Below are 21,793 nucleotides of genomic sequence, written 5' to 3' on the forward strand. Positions count from 1 at the left end.
TCTATCTATCTATCTATCTATCTATCTATCTATCTATCTATCTATCTATCTATCTACAGATATATAATATTAAAATATATAATATATGCAAATATTCAACCACATTATGATAGTATAGGTAATTTCATAGCCGCACGCACAGCCATGAAAAATCAAAAAATTGTAGTTATGTCATTACCCCCCAACATCCAGTGCTGAATGGCCCGTGCCGATGACATCACCACAGGGCGGGGTTGCGCCATGTTGAATGTTGAGAGAACAGAGAAGTGTAGGAGGATGGAGCTGTGAGCAGTGTGGGCTGCAGGAAGAAAGCTGTAGGATCTGAAGATTTAGGCGTAAACGAAAGGACTACAGAACAGAGCGTCTTTCTGAGGTCCGTCTTCCTCCATTCCCAGACGAGCTGCTTGCAATAAAATAAACCCGGCAAAGTTATCTGGACAGTTCTGTTACCAAAAATTAGCAGCAGCAAGCGAAGGTAAGAGCCGGAAGTGACGTAATAGCGGGCCCGAAAGCGGAATTTTCCTTCAAAATACAGCTAGATTAAGCTAAGCTTTTAAAAAAGTGTAATATACACATTGTTATCAGTTTTAATATGCCTACATTTTAAGTATAAATACTATAGAGAATTATCTCAGTCTACTTTATTGAAAATGTGACAAAATAATGTAAAATAAAGACAAATAACAAAACAATGTAATTTTTTTATGTAATGGAACATAAATATTTTATTTCAAAATGGCGTAGCCCCGTTTTATATGGTACATGAGCTATTTATTAATAATCTAAATAAACTGCACTAACTTTAGGTTTCAAAATCATAATATCATTTATTAATAATTTATAGATTTAAGGAAGATTGATTTATGTAGAAATGTAATGTTTTCAAAATGTATGATGACCATATATATATGTATATGTATGTAGAATTAAGTGGAACATCTAATGTTGGCACATCATGCATCTTTATGCATCAAACATCATTAGATATAATAAAATGGGCAATCAAAACTAAACTCTAGAGATGCCTGTCATATGAAGCTCTTTGTCATCTTTTACCTTCACCAGTATCAATATTTCAGTAGTGTTTACCACTAATAATTTTATAAGATAAATAATGTATTAGCCCCACTGGCTGCAAAAACATCAGCAATATTAAATAAAGTGGATGAATACACCAGTACAGTAGACAGTACAGATTTCCAGAAAGATTGCATTGTGAAGATATACCCTGCGTCCCAATCTATTCACCCTATCTAAGGTAAATAGTATTGAAAATTACTAATATCACATAGAATTTAGGATGGATAATATGCACTTTGATGAATGGTCACTTTGGTGCTCCAAAGATTTGCAGAATAATTAATGGAATCACTTTCTTGCAGGAGAAACACAGAAGGACTTTTGTCAGTTTGTTTTTTCTGTGTTAACTTGCTTCACTAATTCTTGGAATTCGGGATTACCTAGCTGTTAATTTGATAAGCACTCACTATTAATAATAGATCTAGTTTTATGTTATTAATTGCATTTCTGTTTCATTTTTTTTTTCAGACTATCACGTCCAAGCGCTTTTATTTTGAAAAACTGCATTTCCGGTGACTCTCTTGGAACTCTTGCTCTGGTCGCTGCCTTCACACTGCTGATCAAGACTAGGGTCCGACATCGCCACTCTCGCCATGGCAGGTAACTTGGCAAATTTATGAGCTTCTCAATCAAAGATTGTATGAATTATATTCTATTATAGCAATAGCTATTTGTTAAATTGAGCGCAGCGGTTCAACTGAAGCCATCATCAGCATTACTGAGCCACTGACAGTAGCCTAGCAACTTAGCTGCCTCGTTTCCCTCCAGTTAGCCAGCAAATCGGCTAAACTCATTTGGGTCGGGCTTTATTCACAATGTGACTATCATTTGAGTAAATGGGCTTCTCTGTGGTCACGAGTGACCCCGAGCGCAGGGTGTTTTAGTGATGAGCTAAACCTAAACCCACTCATCGTTTCTTAGCGGGATGCGCGGTTGGGCTAAGTGACGTGATATCGGTTGTAAAAATGAATGGACACTGGGTAACGTGTACCGCTTCTCTTTTTCTGGGTATGTGCATCACCTGGCCTGATGTATAAATGTGCTTATCTCGGCCACTTTAAACTGTCTCTATTGAAGTAGCGAACTTTAACCGGCATCTGCAGAGTCATGTGAAGTCAAACCGCTGCGCCCTTCCCTCCGGGACTTAAGACCGCTAAAACCACCACCATCCTGCGATGAACATCCTCAATATGATGCTGGTTATGAGATTTTAGTACATCGGACTTCTTTCAAGAACAGAATCGGACAGATCAGTCGTTTATCTACGGGGTGGGAGGATTCACTTGGCACTGATTGGGAAAAATAGAAAATAAATCAACCCTCCACAGACACAATTATTGTCGATTATAGGGTTAATGACTTGTTTTACACACACACACACACACAAATATATATATATAGTGTAATGTGTTTTTGAGTGTGTGTATGCATCGTATATCTATGCATTCAAACCATTAATTGCGATTAATCTAATTCAAAATAAGTTTTTGTTTGCATAATGTGTGTTCTGTGTATATTTATGTATATATTAACAAATGCATATACAGTATATATTTTGAAAATATTTAAATGTTTACATGTCCATATTTATATTCATATAATTTATATTAGAAATGAATACATAAACATAACATATATTTCTGAAAAATACACATGTGTGTGTGTGTATTTATATATAGATAATAAGTACACAAACATATTACGAAACGAAACCTTTCATTTTGGATGCAGTTAATTGTAATTAATCATTTGACAGCACTATATATACGTTTATTTCTGACTACTAAACGTATGTAGATAAAAAATAGAAGATACTTTCAGAAATGTACTCAAACGTCTCTCTCTCTATGTAGCCAAGTGAATAATTAGTAAGTTTGAATAATTTCAAAAAATGCTGCCTTGATTGTATTTACTATAAAATAATGATTGCCTGGATTGCTAGTTAATATTGGCATAAAGAAAAGTACCGTTTTATTTTTAAATCTTTGGAAACGTCCTGATGACCTATGACATGACTTTTTAAATTTAAATGAAATTTGGATTACTATGGATCTACCTAAATTAAAATTCTTGGTCGAAGCCGAACAAAATGAAACACTGGGCCAAACACAGAACATGGTTTTAAGTAAATTGTGCGCTCAATATAATAATTTGTTCCCTCGTATTGGTTTTAAAAGAACTCTAGTAAAGTAAAAACTTCTCAGAAATGATACTCAAGTATAGTATTGAAGTACTGTTACTCAAATACTTTTCACCTCTGCTAGCTTTTTAACTCATACTAGGGCGGTTGTTCTTCCTCTTATTGGGTCTCCTGTAGTCACTTGTCTCGTGAACAAACCCAACCAGTTTGGCGTTGCCTTAAACGGCCACTCGGGAGTTGCCTCGGCCTGTTTCTCCTCACTCATTAAAAACTGATGCAAGAGCTGTCATTTAAATATGATATGGATTATTGCGATTGTAGACAGTGTTTTCATTGTTTTCTTATTTGTGTGATGAAAGGGCAAATTGTAGTCAAATTAGAATGTGCTGCCTTATTTCCTACTGTGAATTCCTGCTGTGCATCTTTCTTGTAGTGCTACTCTTGTATTTTTTTGTTTTGTTTGTTGTCATACGGAATGATGATTTTTAAATCAAATCCAATACAACAGAATGTCAGCAAATTTGACATTCACAAAGAGCTTGATTGACAGGCAATCTGACCAATCAGAACGCAGATGTGTTCCACGGTTTAAATAAATTATTTTCTGATGTTTATCCGTGCTCATTTCGTGCTTTAATCAAATATGACAGTCAATTAAATTTTCCTAATGACCATAATTCCACAAAACCAGCATAAATTTAACCCATACAATGTTTTTTTTTTTTTTGGCGCCAATTGCTAAAAATATACCCAGTGACGTAAGACTGGTTTTGTGCTCCAGTGTCACATATGTGGCCTGTAACAAAGTGTAACTGGCGTTTTGTGGTTTCAGGAGCCGGAGGCGGGGGAAACGATGTGCAGTGGTGCTTTTCACAAGTGAAAGGTGCGATCGATGATGACGTAGCTGAAGGTGAGTTCCTGTCAGAATATAATCTATGGACCAGACTTTATGTGGAGAGTCAAAAGTGTGCAAAAGACATTAGTGTGTCCCCAGTGAAAATATAGACACTATAGAGTGCAACTGATTCAGAAGTAAAAACCATCCTCTTTTCTCCACTGGCAAATAGATTTTTATGATAGCTTATAAACATCTAAAGGCAGACCTGCCTATATTAGCCTCACTGTGAAATATTCTAATGGCTCCGTTTCATAAGTCTGGATCTTGATCTCTGAGTTTGATTGTGATTCTCGCATTGTTATTGGTTAGGCCTATACAGAAATTTTAGTAATTAATTTTGTCTAGCATAACTTTTATTCAACATAGAGGGCTTGGTGGCATAGCTTAAATCAGTCTTTATGATTTATGTGTTGTGTAGATTTAAAAGGAGGTGAAAGGGTGTTTACCACTCAGTGATCCACGATTTTGTACAACAAGGGATGATCATTTTGGTTATTTTTCTTATACGACAAAGACGCTCGTTAACCGATTATTAACCCTTAACCGACAAGATTATTTTAAATTAGAATTTAATTACATTAGAAAGGATTAGTGTTTGTGACCCATTTAAAAATACTAACTTTTGTTTGATATAGGGGTGTAAGAAAATATCGATACATGTGAGTATTGCGATATTTTGTTTGGCGATACTGTATCGATTCTCAACGGAATATCGATGTAAAAAAAAACCATACAAGATTAATGGCAGTTTTGTTTATTTCCCGACCGCTAGATGGCAGTCTTCATCTCTGTACAAATCTTGAGTGACAGGAAATAGCATTAGAGCACGCCACTAATGATTGCGTTAATGTAGTTCGCTGCTACTAATGGAGGTGAAAGAATTGTCCCAGTTCATGTTTCAGTGTACAAAGATGAAGTGTGTCGTCATTTGGGCTTTTGTGGTAACGTCTACTGCAGGACTATGGCACTCGCTCTGCCTCGGTTCCACTGCTTGCCTTTCAAAGAGGCTCGCGTGGGGCGCAAAAGGCGGGAGGGTCACCCGCGACTGCAGCTTTCTTTCATTTTGGGGGTGTTTTGTGCAGTTTGTGCGGGGCTCGCGTCGCGGTTTCGGCGATTCCATGTGGAAAATAAATAAAAACGGAAATACTTAATACTTATGCGCCCTCTAGAAGCTTGCGTTCTTCAAGTGAACGTCGCTTGATTGTGCCATCCCAAAGAAGTCACTTTTACGGACTTTTAAATAAAATGTTCCCTACTGGTGGAATGACCTGTTTAACTCAATCCAAGCAGCTGAGTCCTTAGCTTCAAGAATCGGCTTAAAACCAATCTCATCCATCTTTATTTGACCCCCTTTAGCACTCTTAGCACTCACTATTCCAATTATATTCTTGAAAAAATAAATAAATAACACTAGCTTGCTCTATTCTTTTTCTATTCTTTCTGTTTTCTTTTTCATTATATTATTTAAAAGCCCTTGCTACATGTTCTGCATTTAAGCTAACTGAGACTTGTTATAGCACTTATATATCATTGCTCTTTTGTTGATTTTGATTGCTTCCATTGTCCTCATTTGTAAATCGCTTTGTATAAAAGCATCTGCTAAATGACTAAATGTAAACATAAAACCTGTAAATCCAAGTGGAAAGGTTCAATATCTGTATTAATTTTGAGACACAATTGTACACTGAAACTGTAAACCTTTAAAGCAGGGTGGTCTTTTTATAAAAATAAATTTAACTAAAGGATCCTGCAAGAACTTGAATTTATCCCCCGTTACTCATACAATACAAAAAGTGGTTCAATAATGTTGAATGTTACAAGGACTATTTATTGCAAATGCAGATCTCACTGTGTTCTGGTTAAACAATTTTTATGTATTTATTGCAGGTTTGCATATGGTGGTGTGTTTTTAATGACAGCTTTCATTACAAAATATTCTATTCCTAAAATAAGAAATATCCTAATATATCGCCTTGCTTACAATATCGTAGTGTATCGCAATATACCGTATGTTTTAACCATACAGCAAACCTTTTTTAAATCTTTTGATAAATTACTGAAAATAAATAACTTTTTAAAACCGTTTAAGTGATTGTATTAATCGGTCAAAATTATTCATGGTCGTTTAACGGTTAACTGGTTAAAATGAACATCCCTAGGTACGACATTGGTTAAAGGCCAGTATTATAGTGTTTATTTTTTCCTGTGTCAGCTGATATTGCAAATAGGGATGGGTATCGTTAAGGTTTTACGGTATTACTACTCTTACCGATACTTCTTAACGGTCCGGTACTTTAACAGTATTCTTCTCGGTACTTTGTGTTGTGTTACTTTGTGTTGTGTTAGGCAGTCGAAAATTTTGCATTTCTCTGTCTGCACATAATGCACTTGAAAGATGCTGTGGTGAGTGGGGCGGGGCCGAGAGGCGTGGGAACGAGGAGTGAGGCCAGGTGTAGTGATTGGAGATGAGCTACACCTGCGCCCCACCGCCGGTTTTGAGTCCCACGTAGGAGATGGAAGGATATAAAACTGGAGCGACGACCGTGAAGGACGAGAGAGGACCAGGCCTGGGACATTATTTTATGTTTTGGCTTTTATTTGTGCGCACCAGTCGTCCGTGAGGGGCTGGTGCGCCGTTTTGTATTTATTTATTAATTATTAAAATGCTTTTTGATTGTGCGCCGGTTCCCGCCTCCTTCTTCCCGATGATTACAAAGGGAATATTGTTACAGTGGTGCCGAAACCCGGGAGAAGGAGGGATGCGCTGCTGAAGATCCCTCGCCGCTGTGGTGAATCCGCGGTGCCCTCGAGCTGGCGAGGTACGTGCCGCCATTGACGCTCGAGGCGGTGGGCTGGAGCGAGTTGCCGGGGACGGGCGAGCTCGCTGCCGACCGCCCACGACAAGGAGGGGCGGCTGCCGTCCGTGAGGGAGCGGAGGAGTCGGCGCCGTTCGCCAGGGGGCCGGAGCCTGCCGCCTCCGTGACGGAATCCGGAGGGGCAGGGAACGGGGGACTCCTGCCGCTGCCCAAAACCGGAGGAGCCGTCGCCGTCCATAGGGCGGCGGAGGAGTGTCGCGCCGTCCGCCGAGGGCCGTCCAGTGCCACCGCAAAGCACCGCGGAGGAGATCACCCAGCTGGTGGAGGGCCGAGCAGCAGTGCTTCTGGGAACCGGATTTTTTTTTTTTTTTTTTCCTCTCTCCCCTCTCTCGTCCTTGTCGCTCCTCCTTCCATCTCCTTTTCTCTCGCCTCGTCTGTCCTACCCCCAGGTTCCTGCAGGTCCCCGTGAGCGGTCCCCCCCAGAGGGAGGGAGGGGGGGGGTGGGGGGGGGAGTAGAGCGCAGTCTCGAGGGTACCCCCCGGCCTGCGAGGGGCGATGGGGGTATGTGGCGAGTGGGGCGGGGCCGAGAGGCGTGGGAACGAGGAGTGAGGCCAGGTGTAGTGATTGGAGATGAGCTACACCTGCGCCCCACCCCTCGTTCCCACGCCTCTCGGCCCCGACCCACTCGCCACAGATGCTTTGACAGATTGCTTGTGTTTTCACCCTTACATGTAAAAATTTTGTTGCACTTATGACAACCACCGTTGTCTGCATCAACTCTAGTGAAGTTTAACCACACTTAAGAACGCTGTCTCTACCATCGTCACTCTTTGTATTAAGCAGGAGTTTTCATACTGTAAGGGGCCATTCACCTATCACATCTAAAAATGCGTGGAAAACGCTAGGTACGCTGCTTTCTGATTTTTTCCCCCCAAAGCCTTCGGGCACTTGCGCTCCTGGGGAGTCTGCCTTTGCTAAGCAACCATGACCTTCTCTCTCCATGAAGGTGCGGAAATTTCAGCAATGGATAAATGGATTTGCAGCACTAAAAACTGCTTGCAGTTTTAATTAAAAAATCCACATACAGCTATCAGCTGTTCTTTCATCTTGGCTGAGCTTTCAGCGTTGTTACGGAAAAGGTGAGGAAGCTACATGACTTGCGGTGCGCTTGCTTCATTCTGAAAAGTTTCGATGTTTTTAACTCGATGCGGTGCGGACGCGCCTGGAAAAAACGAGCTTGTCGCACCGCGTGCGCGTCGCGACCGCGTCGCTTCCATTATGAGCGCGCATACCGCTCGCCTACATTAGAAATAACGAACTTGAGTACACAAAAGACGCGATATGTGAACAACCCCTTATGTGTGTGTGTGCGCCACGCTCGTTCTTGTTGTGGTGTGTGTTTGTGACTGACAGACAGCCTCCGCATCGCATGAGAGATCTCGCAGATCTCACAGACAAACGTCTTAATATGATCGCACATTAGAAATGTTTGGTGAGATAAAATAACGATAACATTGTTTAGCAAAAATACATAGTACATACATTTTTTCCCCCTCCAGTACCGAAAGCAGAACCGATACCGTCAGATCTTACTGATACTATGGTCTTTCATAATTTAGCTCTGGGGCCATTTTAATACCAGGTTTCGGTACCCATCCCTAATTGCAAATGCATGATATTCGCCTCAATCAAGTCTGATTGGCAGAAAATTCACCTGACATGTTCTTGCGCAAGCCAATCAGTGAAGAGCTTCTTGACACGTCCATTTAATCAGACAATAGAAGAGAGCATTGATTTAGCTGTTTGTTATAAGCCTGGAGCATAGAGAACAATTCAAATCAGTTGTAGTGGTAGTTGTATTTTATTAGCATGGCTACAGAGATGCTGCTATCAACAATCAAAATAATAGTAATATCAGTGTGTGTGTGTGTGTGTGTGTATATATATATGTGTGTATATATATATATATATATATATATATATATATATATATATATGTATATGTATGTATGTCCATTTTTATATATATATATATATATATATATATATATATATATATATATATATATATATATATATATATATATTTATATATATAAAAATGGACATACATACATACATATATATATATATATATATATATATATATATATGTCTGGTGTGAACATACAATAAACAGTTAACAAAAACTAGCATTCATTAACCAGAATAAAAATGTTTATGGTTCTTTTTGACCAAAAATACAGAAATATGTTAGACACAAATGCTCGCAGTCCCTCTTCCAGACAACATACATTTAAAACGTTCATTATTTAGTTTATTCGTGTTTTTGTTTAAATAAAATCCTAAATGAAATGTCTAGACTTTCATTTTCGGTGAACTTTACACAATACATTTTGTCGTTTTCTTGCATTTTTGTATTGCGACACGATATATTTTTACACCCAGTCATATTTCACAGTAAATATCTTAAATATTTAAAATATGTCCCAGCCCTACTGCCTGTGATTTTTAGCTGTAAAAGATCTTCACCTCAAGTCTCCTCTTTGTATTTTACATGCCTCTTATCAAAGTCTCCTGGCCTGATTCAGTGACCTTCGTTTCAGTTTTGTACCCCAGGGAGGTCAGACTTAAACAAAGGGCCATTGCATTCTTCTTTTCTCCTGCTTTCTTCTGCTCTACTGGTTTATAAAGGGTTAAACTGCTCTGAGTCAGTCTACAGCCCGTCGTCTCAGAAGCATATCTTTTGTCAGGAATCTGGGTTACAGATCTGCATGCCACGGTGCCTTCTTATTTAAAGATTCATCTTGTTGACTCAGTCAAGTGACTTTTGAGGCTAAACATGGTTGAAGGAATCGCACATTAAATTATGACAGCGGAGGGTGTTTTTGGCAAGATCCCAGTGGCTGTTGAGATGGATTAATTCTATGTATCTTTTGGGGGGACGAGGGTGGAGGAAATCTGACGGATGTTTCTGTTTCTGCCCATCCTACAGCCGACATCATCTCTACTGTGGAGTTCAACCACTCAGGGGAGCTGCTAGCCACAGGGGATAAAGGCGGCCGAGTTGTCATCTTCCAGCAAGAGACTGAGGTGAAGGATCCAGACGTTTCATAGTAACATTATATCCGCTTTCATTCCCACTTATGTCTTTCTCACAAATATGTGCTTTTCTTTTTGCAGAACAAGAGTCAGTCACAGTTCCGTAGTGAATACAATGTTTACAGCACATTTCAGAGCCACGAGCCTGAGTTTGACTACCTGAAGAGCTTGGAAATCGAGGAAAAGATTAACAAGATCCGCTGGCTACCACAAAAGAATGCTGCACAATTTTTGTTGTCCACAAATGGTTAGTAGAGCAGTGGGGCTCTGTGGAGTCTCTTTATTTTACTGAAGGATGGAGATGAGTATGTGATGTGAACCTTGAACTCTAGGAGTTCATAATAGAAATGCTGGGGGTTCTATAATGGTTTGTTAGATCAAAAATGCCAGATTGTGTCATTTATAGTTAAAAGGAAAACAAAATAAAATCTTATCATTTTAAAACTCTCCCCAAAAAATGCTATTTATAATCGAACTGAAAATAAAACGGATTCTAAAAATTCTAAAAAGTTATTTGTAATTTGAAAAAAGCCAGATGAAGAAATCTCATTCTTAAATCCTTCAAATATAGATGTATCCAATTAATAATTAAAAAAGCTCAAACCTGTTTCTAAAATTCTCTCTAAAAATCTAATATGTAACTTAAAAAAAAAAAAAAAAAAAATATATATATATATATATATATATATATATATATATATATATATATATATATATATATATAAATTTTTTTTTTTTTTTTTTTAAGTGCATGTTAAATTATTTACAAATTTATTGTCTATGAGTATTTGCTGAGAATAGCTACCAGATGCAGATAATTCCAAGGTTTTACATTTCTATGGTTCACAAAAACATATTTAAAAAAAAATACTCAATTAGCAAAACAAATCTTGTATTTATTATTTTATATTAAGCCTTAATTCTTTAATTCTAATTCTTTTCATTCTCTGTAAACTGTAAAATTGCTGTCATGTATCACAAAATAATGTATAATTTATTGTAATTTTATTCTTATCATTTGTTTAATCACTTTGGAATTGAAATGTTAAACGATTACTTAATCTTTGAGGTTAATTCTTTAGGTTCTATGGCTTTAAAAGTGCAGCACTGTACAGACTGATTCATACTTACTATACAGTAAATGCCAAATCGCTGTTTTCAACTGGAAATGCATTTAATAACTTCCATGAGTTGATGTGAGCTCTGCAAATTCTCCAAATTTTTCCTGACTCACTGATTGGTCTCCATGCTGTCTAAAAATATGAACTCTCCGACGTGTTATGCAACCGGTGTGTATTTAAGACTTGAATAGAATGAGTGCACACTGGAGGACGAATTGTGTGGGATAGAGTTCAGATTAGATGTGGGAAAAATTTCCAGATGTTTTCAAAATTTGGTGAACTGTCAACTTGATTTGTTACACCAGTCGAACTGCCTCTTGTTGCTAATGGAAATAGGCTTGGTTTATTTTTTTGTGGCTCTCACGATTATTTTTAGCATGAGTCAGAGGGCAGATCCCACATTAGAAGGTGACATTATGCTGTACTTTTGATTGCAGATAAAACTATAAAGTTGTGGAAGATCAGTGAACGTGACAAGAGACCAGAGGGATACAATCTTAAAGAGGAGGATGGGCGCTACAGAGATGCTGCTACCATCACAACTCTACGGGTGAGTCACGCACGCATTTAAGAACACAAAACCAAACATAACTATAGAGTGTATAGCAAATTAGATACAAATCTGGTATAATTCCATAGAAGAAAAATTATTTGCTTAAAAACAGCCACAGAAACTGGCTTGGTGTTAAAAAAACAAACACTCAAGAACAGGGCTGGGAGAATAAATTGATGCATCGTAAATGGAGAAATGATTCAGCAATGATTCAGAGATCAGAGTCAATCGCGATTCTTTCTTGAGTCGATTCTGAGCTTAGTTTTGAACAGCAAATGGGACTGCATTCTTTAGAAACAGCCTTACTCTGTGTGTTTCCAAATCCTTGTCCAAATCTTTGTACCTAAAATAATCATTCATAAAATTCGATACGATTTAATCGAATTACAAGGGTGTTCACAGTGGGCTGTTTACATGAATCGTTCGTTACAAAAGCGTTCTGAGCTGACGTGAAATTAAACAACTCAACCGAATGCACAAGTGCTCTTCAGTACTCTTCTTTATGAGCATTTGAATGAGTGGATAAAAGCTAGATTAGAGCGCCAACTGCTGTTCTAAATCCAAGCTCGAATCGATTCCAGAGAGAATCGCCATGCATTCGGATGATCTCAGAATCAATCCACTAATCAATTTATGGTCACAGCCTTACTCAAGAACATTAGTATTGAATATTAGAACTGGTTTTATGCATTTATGCTACCATTCAAACATTTGGGTTTAGTAATTGTTGTTATTATTATTTTTTTTATATAAAACACAGTAAAAGCAATCGTTATTACAATTTGAGAGCTGTATCAGCAACCATTACTCCAGTTTTCAGTGTCACGTGATCCTTCAGAAATCATTATAATATGCTGATTTGCTGCTTAACAAATTTGATCAGTGTAGAAAAGTCGTGCTGCTATACATTTTTTGGAAACTGATGATATTAAGTTAAATAGAAGATTCAAAAGAGAAGCATTTAAAAAAAAAAAAAATTACTAACCCCAAATTGTGAAAGGTAATATGTATTTGCTCTCAATTTGTGTTTTTGTTCTGTTATATAATATATAATGTTTAATGACTGTTATATATTCATAAAAGTGATTGTTTTTGGCCTCTTTGTGCAGGTGCCAGTATTCAGGCCTATGGATCTCATGGTGGAGGCCAGTCCACGGCGGGTCTTTGCCAACGCCCACACCTACCACATCAACTCCATCTCGGTCAACAGTGACAACGAGACCTATCTGTCTGCAGACGACTTGCGCATCAACCTGTGGCACTTAGAGATCACTGACCGCAGCTTCAGTATCCTATAAAGGGAAACATGCATTATTTTGGAGGATATAAAGGAGCATTGTTGTTGATTTGGGTCGTGAATGTCATGTTGAAATGTCTCCTGTCACCTCTTAGTGTGTTATGTGGCTTTAAGTCTGCATCAGACATTGTGGACATTAAACCAGCCAACATGGAGGAGCTGACGGAGGTGATCACAGCTGCAGAGTTCCACCCTCACCAATGTAACACGTTTGTCTACAGCAGCAGCAAAGGCACCATCCGCCTGTGTGACATGCGTGCATCAGCACTTTGTGACAAGCACTCTAAATGTGAGTTATATGTGCTGGCTGCGTCATATATGCCACTTATTCCAATAGTGTATACTGTGATGTCGTGTTCGTCGTATAAAGGTGTTTGTTCCTCCTCTGCTTTGTCTAGTGTTCGAAGAACCTGAGGACCCCAGCAACCGCTCTTTCTTTTCTGAAATCATCTCCTCCATCTCAGACGTGAAGTTCAGTCACAACGGCCGCTACATGATGACCCGAGACTACCTGTCTGTCAAAATCTGGGATCTCAACATGGAGAATCGACCCGTTGAGACCTACCAGGTGAGTTAATAAATGGACAGAGCAGCTAGCAATCTTAATTTCATTAGTTTTTTGCTCAGTTTTTCCAATTGAAATATTACCTATAAAGCCACAGCAGAGCTGTAGTGCTTTTTTTCAAGCAATGCACAATTTTTGAATGAATGGGTGACCCAATGATTTAATAGCCCATTCATAAACATTTACTTAATTCCTGAATGAATCGCCTGTTTAAACCAGGCAAATGAATAAATGACTGAATCATAAATCATGAAATTAATGATTTAAGACATTTATCACCATCCACTAGCAGTTTTTTTATATATAATTTAATAATAAAAACAATTATAATAATTTCATATTTCCATAATAATAAAAAAGCATTAAAGTGAAAAGTCACCTGAAAATGTAAATAATTTAAATTTAGGGATTTTGCAATTGTGTACTATGCCTTGTCTAAAGAGGCAGACTTTGTTTGAAGCAAAAGATGATTCTATTTGTTAAAGGGCTAGTTCAACCAAAATTTTTAATTGTCATTAATTACTCCCCCTCATGTCATTTCCATACATCCCCTAGAATTAAACATTTGAGTTTAATCGTTTTCGAATCCTTTCAGCCAATCTGTGGGACTGGTAGCACTTTAGCTGCAGCTTAGCATAGATCATTGAATTTGATTAGACCGTTAGCATCTCTGTCAAAAATGACCAAAGAGTTTCAATATTTTTCCTATTTAAAACTTGACTCTTCTGTAGTTATGTTGTGTACTAAGACCACTTTAAATTAAAAGTTGTTAAAAGTTCAGTTAAAATTCTTACTTTGGGTAAACAGTTAAACGGTATATGAACATCCCTAAATCTGAGAGCTCTCCGACCTTCCATAGACAACAAGGATATTACCATGATCAACACGCATAGATGTAGCAAGGACATCTGTAAAATAGGTTCAACCGTAATTTTACGAAGCTATGAGAATACTTTTTTGTTTGCAAAGAAAACAATAACAGCAATTTATTCAAAAGTTCTCCTCCCCAAGGTAACTGTCTTCTGCCATTTTGGAGAATACCACAGAATGTAATCAAAGTAAAGAACATAGTTTACGTTCAGCATGTGCGCGCTGTCTACTGAACTTAAACGGCAATGATTACGTTCAGCAACATTTTTTATTGTTTTCTTTGCGCACAAAATGTATTCTTGTAACTTCGTGAAATTTTGGTAGAACTCCTGATATCTTATGGACTATTTTACTGATGTTCTTAATACATTTTTGTCTGTTGATCGTGGTAATATCCTCTCTGTCTATGGGAGGGTCATAGACCTCTGAGATTCCATCAAAATCAACTTAATTTGTGATCTCACGGGCTTGGAATGACATGAGGGTGGGTAATTGTAGACAGAATTTATTTATTTTTTGTTTGCTTTTGGGGTGAACTATCCATTTAAATACCAATGAATTAACTGACGTGACATTTTTGAAAGTAAGGTATTTCAGTAACTGACCTATAACATTATCATTGCCATTAAATTAAAATTACTGAACCTCAACAGGAGTCTGATTTAAAAAAAATATATAAAATGTAAAATGGATGTCATTCAAATATCCATGTATGTATGGATGGACACACACACACACGCAGAGACAGACAGTCTCTCTTATACACACACACAAACGTCATTAAAGAAATCTGGAAAAAAAATTGTATTGGTTAAAAAAAAAAAGAAGAAACTATCACTGTTTCAACAAAAATAATAAGCAGCCAACTGTTTCCCCATCAAAATTTATAATAAATTGTTATATGTAATATAATGTAATGTGGTAAATATTTTGAAAGTTATGTCCATTTTTTTTCAATTATGTTTGTAATAAGCATATGTGTTTATTTTGTTTTACAACATCATCAGGTTACGTTTCCCACAACTCTTAGGCTACGTTCACACTGCATGGCTTAATGCTCAATTCCGATTTTTTTTAAAAAATTTGATTTTTTGCAAGGCCGTTCACATTTCCAATTAAATGCGACCTTTTGTGATCTCCTGTGTGAACGTGAAATTACCCAGAAGTGACCCGCATGCGCAGAAGAGTACTCAACGGTGAACGACGTTGTTTGAGGAAGTAGCTAACATTAAACATGGATGTCAACAACAGTGTAGTCAACAACATTGTAGTCAACAGCAGAGCTCTTTTTGTAATATTAAAGTTATTTTCCCAACAAAGCCAGCACAATTACAATATTCTCGTTTTAAGAAGAAAATTAAAAAGGAGGAGAGCAAGGTTTTTGGCCATGGCGTTTTGTGGAGCAGAGCGTTAGCAACTTCGGTACAGAGAAACGTGTGGGTGCGGAGTCGCAGCCAGGAGTGGTGGGATACTGATGTGAGTGGCTCTTCTCGTTCCCGCCTACTTCAATGCAGAATTATGACATTTGTACCGTATCAATGACGTACGGGTCGGATACATGTGGCCTGGCCGTTCAGACGGAGGTCGCATTTCAAAAGATTGGATATGTATCGGAATTAGGACCACATACCCAAGTGGCCTGGGTCACATTGGAAAAATCGGATCTGTGGCAAAAAAATAGGGGCAAAAAAATCGGAATTGGGTCGTTTCAGCCTGCAGTGTGAACGTAGCCTTATTTTACTCATGAATTGAAAAACCCCATTATAAAAACTCATAGTAAAATCTATGGAAAATTAGTCTGTTTGTTTTGCTGTCACTCATTCAGCACTCTTAATAGAAAATTAAAACAGAAAATTCCAGTATATGTATGAAAAGACTACTTTAGTCAACATTAGGGGGCGCCACCTGCACTATTTAAAAGTGTAGGATGAAGGTTGATCCTACAAGTCAGCAGTTTTGCCTCAACCGGTTGGGAGTATCTTGACCCACCCAGATATTTCTGATTAACATTGATGGCTTGGATGAGGTCATCATGGATTATTAGTCATTTTTCTGTACTTCAGCATCAGGTTGATTCATTGCCTCTGATACTATTACTGGAGATCATAGTGTTGTGTGTTTGTCTTCCACAGGTCCATGAGTACCTCAGGAGTAAGTTGTGCTCTCTTTATGAGAACGACTGCATCTTCGATAAATTCGAATGCTGCTGGAACGGAAATGACAGGTTAGACTTCACCCACCTGAATTATATAATTTCCATAATAAAAGAGTGTTCTAAATTTAAACTCTTAAAAGTAATTTCAATTCAATTCAAGTTTATTTGAATAGCGCTTTTCATGACGCAAATTGCTGCCAAGCAGCTTTACAGAAAATCACAGATTCTACAATATATTTTGCAATCTCAAGTTGTCATCCATAAAGCAAAATTTGGTAGTTTTGTATGTTGTCTAATAGGGATGGCACACGGTTCGCCACACGCTGGGAACGTGGTTCAACTTAAATCTGACAAAGCATCTGTAATATGATTTGCTATAAATAACACGTAAAACAAACAGGGTTCAGCTAATATATTTTTCTGTTTATGCATGCGCATTCTAGCTTCCCAAACATTACAATAACAGTGGTGGAAAAAAATAAAAACCGTGAACAAACCATGCATTCTTGTTCTTAGTGAATGCCGAATGCTGGAATATGAGCACTCATTTATTCCGTCATCACACGGGTACTGACAGGTTAAACCTGAACAGCATGTTGATATCCATTTTTAATCTAAACTCATTTAAGCTTTGTCAGTTTAAACATTTACAGTAAGTGCCAAAGGACAAAAGTTTCGCGCTTCAGAGCGTGTGCAAATATTAAGCTCTCTCTGAAGTATTGTTTAAATGGACAAATTCACCCAAAAAATGTCAAAATGCCTCACGTCTTCCTGTCTACCAAGCCCCATGAAATACCACTAGCTTATGCTCTCAGACTCATGTAAGTGTCAGCAAAATATAGGTCTAGAGGGTCTAGAAGCATTGACGTTGCATTTACCAGCAGAGTAAAAACGGTACTCTGTTCTTATTCCACTTCTAAACTACTTGTTTCCAGCAAAATTAAACTGTTTTTTTTCCCCACCAAATCAGAAGTCAAGATTCACGTACAGGTATTGCTCTGTATTACTGTCAAACATTTTGAGCTTTGTAATGATACTCACAATTTTTTAGTTGAACTTTATATTCATCCAAGAATCTTGAGTAACATATCACAATTTTAAGTAGCCAAGCTTTTTTCAACATTGATAATAATAAGAAATGTGTCCTGAGCAACAAATCAGATTATTAAAATGATTTCTGAAAGAGCACTGAAGACTGGAGTAATTATGCTGAAAATCCAGATTTGGATCAGGAATAAATTACCTCTGCAAATATATTAAGTACAAAATGGCTATTTTAAACTGATAATATTTTTACAATATTGTTTTTACTGTCTTCTTAAATAGTCTTTTGTGAGCATAAAACACTTCAAAAAAAGTATTTTTTTTTTTTTTTTTAATGTTACCAACCCCAAACATTTAAAAGGCTGTTACTAATAGCTATTTTAGCTTAATTATACTATAGCTGCAAATAAAGTATGACTAATTAGGAGAGTACAGAAATATTTCCAGTTCTATCAAGTTAGCTTTATTGTTTTGTTTACGTGTTTTGAGAAAATACAGAAGGGTAAAATGTAGAAGCAAGCATTATACCACCGTGTATAGTTATATGACGAATTCAAGATGTTGGTATGTCTGTAATAAAGTATAATTTTCACTTTAAGACACACTTCCAGAGATTTAAAAGCTGACCGTCAGTCAGTAAGGTGGCAGTCCACATTTAGGCCAGCTGCTGTAACTGCGTGACTCCGTTGGGGCCCAGACTGGCTCTTATCTGGAGGGAACCTCTAATCACTCTCAGACAGACTGAATGCTGGTCAATGGCAGTGGAAGATTGGGTTAGCATGTCATGAAGGCACATTAGTGCTATTGAACACACTCTTCCTCAACTAGTCACCAACTTCAGTCATGCCTATATTTGGACTACTAGCCAACCATCCTGTTCTATTCCCAGAAATCTGCAGTTTTCCCATTACTAGCCTAGAACTAGCTGAAGCAGCACTAGGGATGTTGAAATTAATCGTTTCTACGATGCATAGCAGTGCAGACGAGGACGATTCGGTAACTGTTTACTAATAGACCATAACCAATTGTAATGTTCTGACATAATTTGTCACATGCGTGCTTTTTCGTGGTAGCATACAATAGCGAGAGAGGTGAGACGCAAGTGCAAGTAATTAAAAATGCTCCAACTACTTTAAAAGCCGATCAATGGTAATACCACTAACTTGAGAAACCACATCAGCAATTTTCACCCTGAGCTGTTAATGCCTGTGAGTGCAAAGGTAGACCCAGCTCAGAGAAAAATCATGCATTCAAGAAGCATGTTTTCTTTAAGCAAGTACATTTAAAGGTACAGTTCCTATATCTGACTGCTGGTATTTAATGACAAAATTGTAGGCTATACATGTGAGGTACAATTGAAAATAGAGGATGCAGTGCATTGACAATGCATTGTGATAGTGAATCGAACCGAGTCAATGATATGATAATTGGTAATTGAATCGAACCGTGATGCCAGTGTAGGTTCTCACCCCTAGGCAGCAAAAAGCAAAAGTTTCTATGTGAATTTTACTTTTTTTTTTCTTTTTTTTTTTTTTATAAAAAAATATGGATGCTACAATACAATTTCTTCCAAAAACCAATCTTATCTGAACTGATACAGAGTATCGGATTGATGCATGGCTTAACATAAAAATTCAATAGCAGTCTTTTATTTATATATGTATATATGTGTGTGTGTGTGTGTGATAATTTAACTTAGTGTTTTTTAAGTGTTTCATAAACTTAAACTTTTTACATCAAAACACTAGTGTACATAATTGGAAAAAAGGTAAAAATGAAAGATACTTATTTCAATGTAGAAGCATCAAATGATAACTGGGATTCCGATAATGTCTATTATTTACATTTTGTTGCTAAGTTCTAAACTAATTAGTACTTTTTCAGTTCTAAAAATTGGACATTTAACAGTATTGTATGGTAAAATTACCTAAAATGTCTCATTATAGATAGGAATATGCATTTAAATGATCAAAAGTGACATTCATTGCAAAATAATAAAAGAGATGCTGTTCTTTTGAAATTTTTAACGTACAATTTGTCTTTTACCGGTCAAATTCCAATCATGTTTACAGTGAGGTTTATTAACGGTACTGTAACTCTTCTTTTGTCCTAGTGTGGTAATGACTGGATCCTACAACAACTTCTTCCGAATGTTGGACCGCAGCCAGCGGCGGGACGTCACCCTGGAGGCTTCGCGCGAGAGCTGCAAGCCCCGGCAGGTCCTGAAGCCGCGCAGGGTTTGTGCGGGTGGCAAGCGAAAGAAGGATGAGATCAGCGTGGACAGCCTGGACTTCAACAAGAAGATCCTACACACCGCCTGGCACCCGCAGGAAAATATCATCGCCGTGGCAACCACCAACAACCTCTACATCTTCCAGGAAAAAGTGAACTAAAACTGTCGTCATGGGGAAAGAAAACCTCCGAACCTCTCTCTCTCTCTCTCTCTCTATGTGAAATTGAAAAAAAAGAACTAGCAAAAATCATTTCTGTGATAGCCACCATCATCACATAACCAACCTTGGCCTACTCCAGGACAGAATGAACTAGTCGAACCAACTAGCATCTGCCAATACTGAGTAAACTGGTTCAAACTGGTCTGGAGAAGAGTGCACCCTGGCCTCGGCCTCTGTGGCACCATGACACGCGCCTTGCTCTGGTGATGTTGTGCCAACCTGTCTGTACCCACCATCCCTTTACCCACAAGTCAAAGCCCAGGGACAAAATGGGCGGCAATCTGACAGATTTCAACCATGCGCCTTTTTCTTTTTCTTTTGTTTCATTTTTTTTGGCTTTGTTTTTTTTTTCCAAGTTGTCTGTATAAAAACTAATTTGAACTAATGTGTATGTGTCCCTGTGTCCTTTAATCCTCCCTATGTATTTTGTGCCATTGTAACCTTTTTTTAACCTTCTCAGAGAAACTGCCAAGTTGTTTAGTTTGTTTTTATTCTGTTTCAAGAATAAGTGTTTCTCTTTCTTTCTTTTATTTTAGCTCACTACTAATAACATTTCATACTGTCCCATTACACTCCATTACAGCTACAAAAGGTTTTGGCTGTTTCCTTTCAGATATCCACACACTCACCATCACAGCGGCCCAAAGAGCTTTTCCTTTTCTTCTTTCCTTTTTTTTTTTTTTGTGGCACAGACGGCATTGCCGTGTTTGCTGTAGTAGTTTAACATCTACACTTGTTCAAGCACATAAACTCCAGTTGGACTGCTTGCTCATGTACGAGTCATTCAGGCTTGCAGGGTTTATTTTCCTTTGTGATCCATGTCCAATTTCTGCCTTCACTCTCTCTATCTCAAGAGTTACAAGTTGAGAAAGATTATAGAGATTATGATATCAAAATGGTATTTATAAACGGAACAAACAATTAAACAAGAGTCATGTCCTCTTCTTTGTATTTACAAAGCATGCCTGCGGCAAAATTGAAATGCTTTTTGAGCGTGACGTCAAACTAATATAGGATATTAAAGGCTTTTGAGAACCATGAGGGATGTTCTGTTGACCATTTGCATATATGATAATTTTAAACATTGCTTCAAGGATTTTGGAGCTTAATATCCACTCTCAGATTTATAAAATCACTACAGATTAACAACATTGATCGGTTCTTTTTAATACCGGATTAAACAAAACAAAAAAACTGCATGGTAAGGGCAGAAATATGTCCACAACATGCCAGGGATGTATGGATAGCTATTTTATCATTTCCATTAGTCATTAGTGCCAATTGAAGGTTTACAAAAAATTATTTTAGTAATTATTTTTATTATTATTTAATAATTAAATATTATTTATTTAAATTATATTATTTATTTTGCTTATTATTTTAATTGTCACAGGGAGCTTTTATACAACACGTTTTTTAGAAAATAATAGGTTTTGGCTGTTCATTTAAATGTTTCGAGGGCCTGAAGATGCAAACTTAAAAAAAAATGGTGTCAAAGTGAAATGAAAATGCCAATTATCGTCTCTGTGTGAACTATAAAAACCAACATTTGTGAAAAAGGTGATGTCATGCATATTACATGTCTCTAGCTGTATGTGCAGGCATGTTTAGTTTCTTTACAAAGTGCCATTGTTTACTACTGGCCTGGCATGGATAATAGTGTTTTTATTTGTTTTCATGAAATGTTTCATGAAAACAA

At 37.4% G+C, this 21,793-nt stretch overlaps 1 protein-coding gene across 3 annotated transcripts; it reads left to right on the forward strand.

Annotated features, from left to right (window-relative positions):
• Window positions 1–226: 226 nt before the first annotated feature.
• On the forward strand, window positions 227–21,020 carry LOC113109709 (serine/threonine-protein phosphatase 2A 55 kDa regulatory subunit B alpha isoform). Of its 3 annotated transcripts, none has more exons than XM_026273448.1 (11): window positions 227–373; window positions 1,549–1,680; window positions 4,053–4,130; window positions 9,930–10,027; window positions 10,118–10,283; window positions 11,595–11,707; window positions 12,820–12,997; window positions 13,132–13,296; window positions 13,406–13,575; window positions 16,575–16,666; window positions 19,755–21,020. In XM_026273448.1, exons 2-11 carry the CDS (start codon window positions 1,674–1,676, stop codon window positions 20,032–20,034), a joined length of 1,347 nt encoding a protein of 448 aa, XP_026129233.1. In that variant the 5' UTR covers window positions 227–373; window positions 1,549–1,673; the 3' UTR covers window positions 20,035–21,020. The 3 variants fall into 3 exon arrangements, with proteins under 3 accessions (XP_026129233.1, XP_026129232.1, XP_026129231.1); XM_026273447.1 differs by having other exon boundaries at window positions 232–475; XM_026273446.1 differs by lacking the exons at window positions 227–373; window positions 1,549–1,680 and having other exon boundaries at window positions 4,010–4,130.
• Window positions 21,021–21,793: the final 773 nt, after the last annotated feature.

Source organism: Carassius auratus, chromosome 10 (assembly GCF_003368295.1).
Source record: "Carassius auratus strain Wakin chromosome 10, ASM336829v1, whole genome shotgun sequence".
NCBI lineage: Eukaryota > Metazoa > Chordata > Actinopteri > Cypriniformes > Cyprinidae > Carassius > Carassius auratus.

Bases quoted from the DNA above. Each gene is read 5' to 3' on its own strand.
- LOC113109709 (XM_026273446.1), top strand. From the start codon at position 4,010: ATGTGGCCTGTAACAAAGTGTAACTGGCGTTTTGTGGTTTCAGGAGCC. The intron at 13,297-13,405 runs GTGAGTTATATG...TGCTTTGTCTAG, and splicing joins TTGTGACAAGCACTCTAAAT to TGTTCGAAGAACCTGAGGAC. The intron at 16,667-19,754 runs GTTAGACTTCAC...CTTTTGTCCTAG, and splicing joins TGCTGGAACGGAAATGACAG to TGTGGTAATGACTGGATCCT.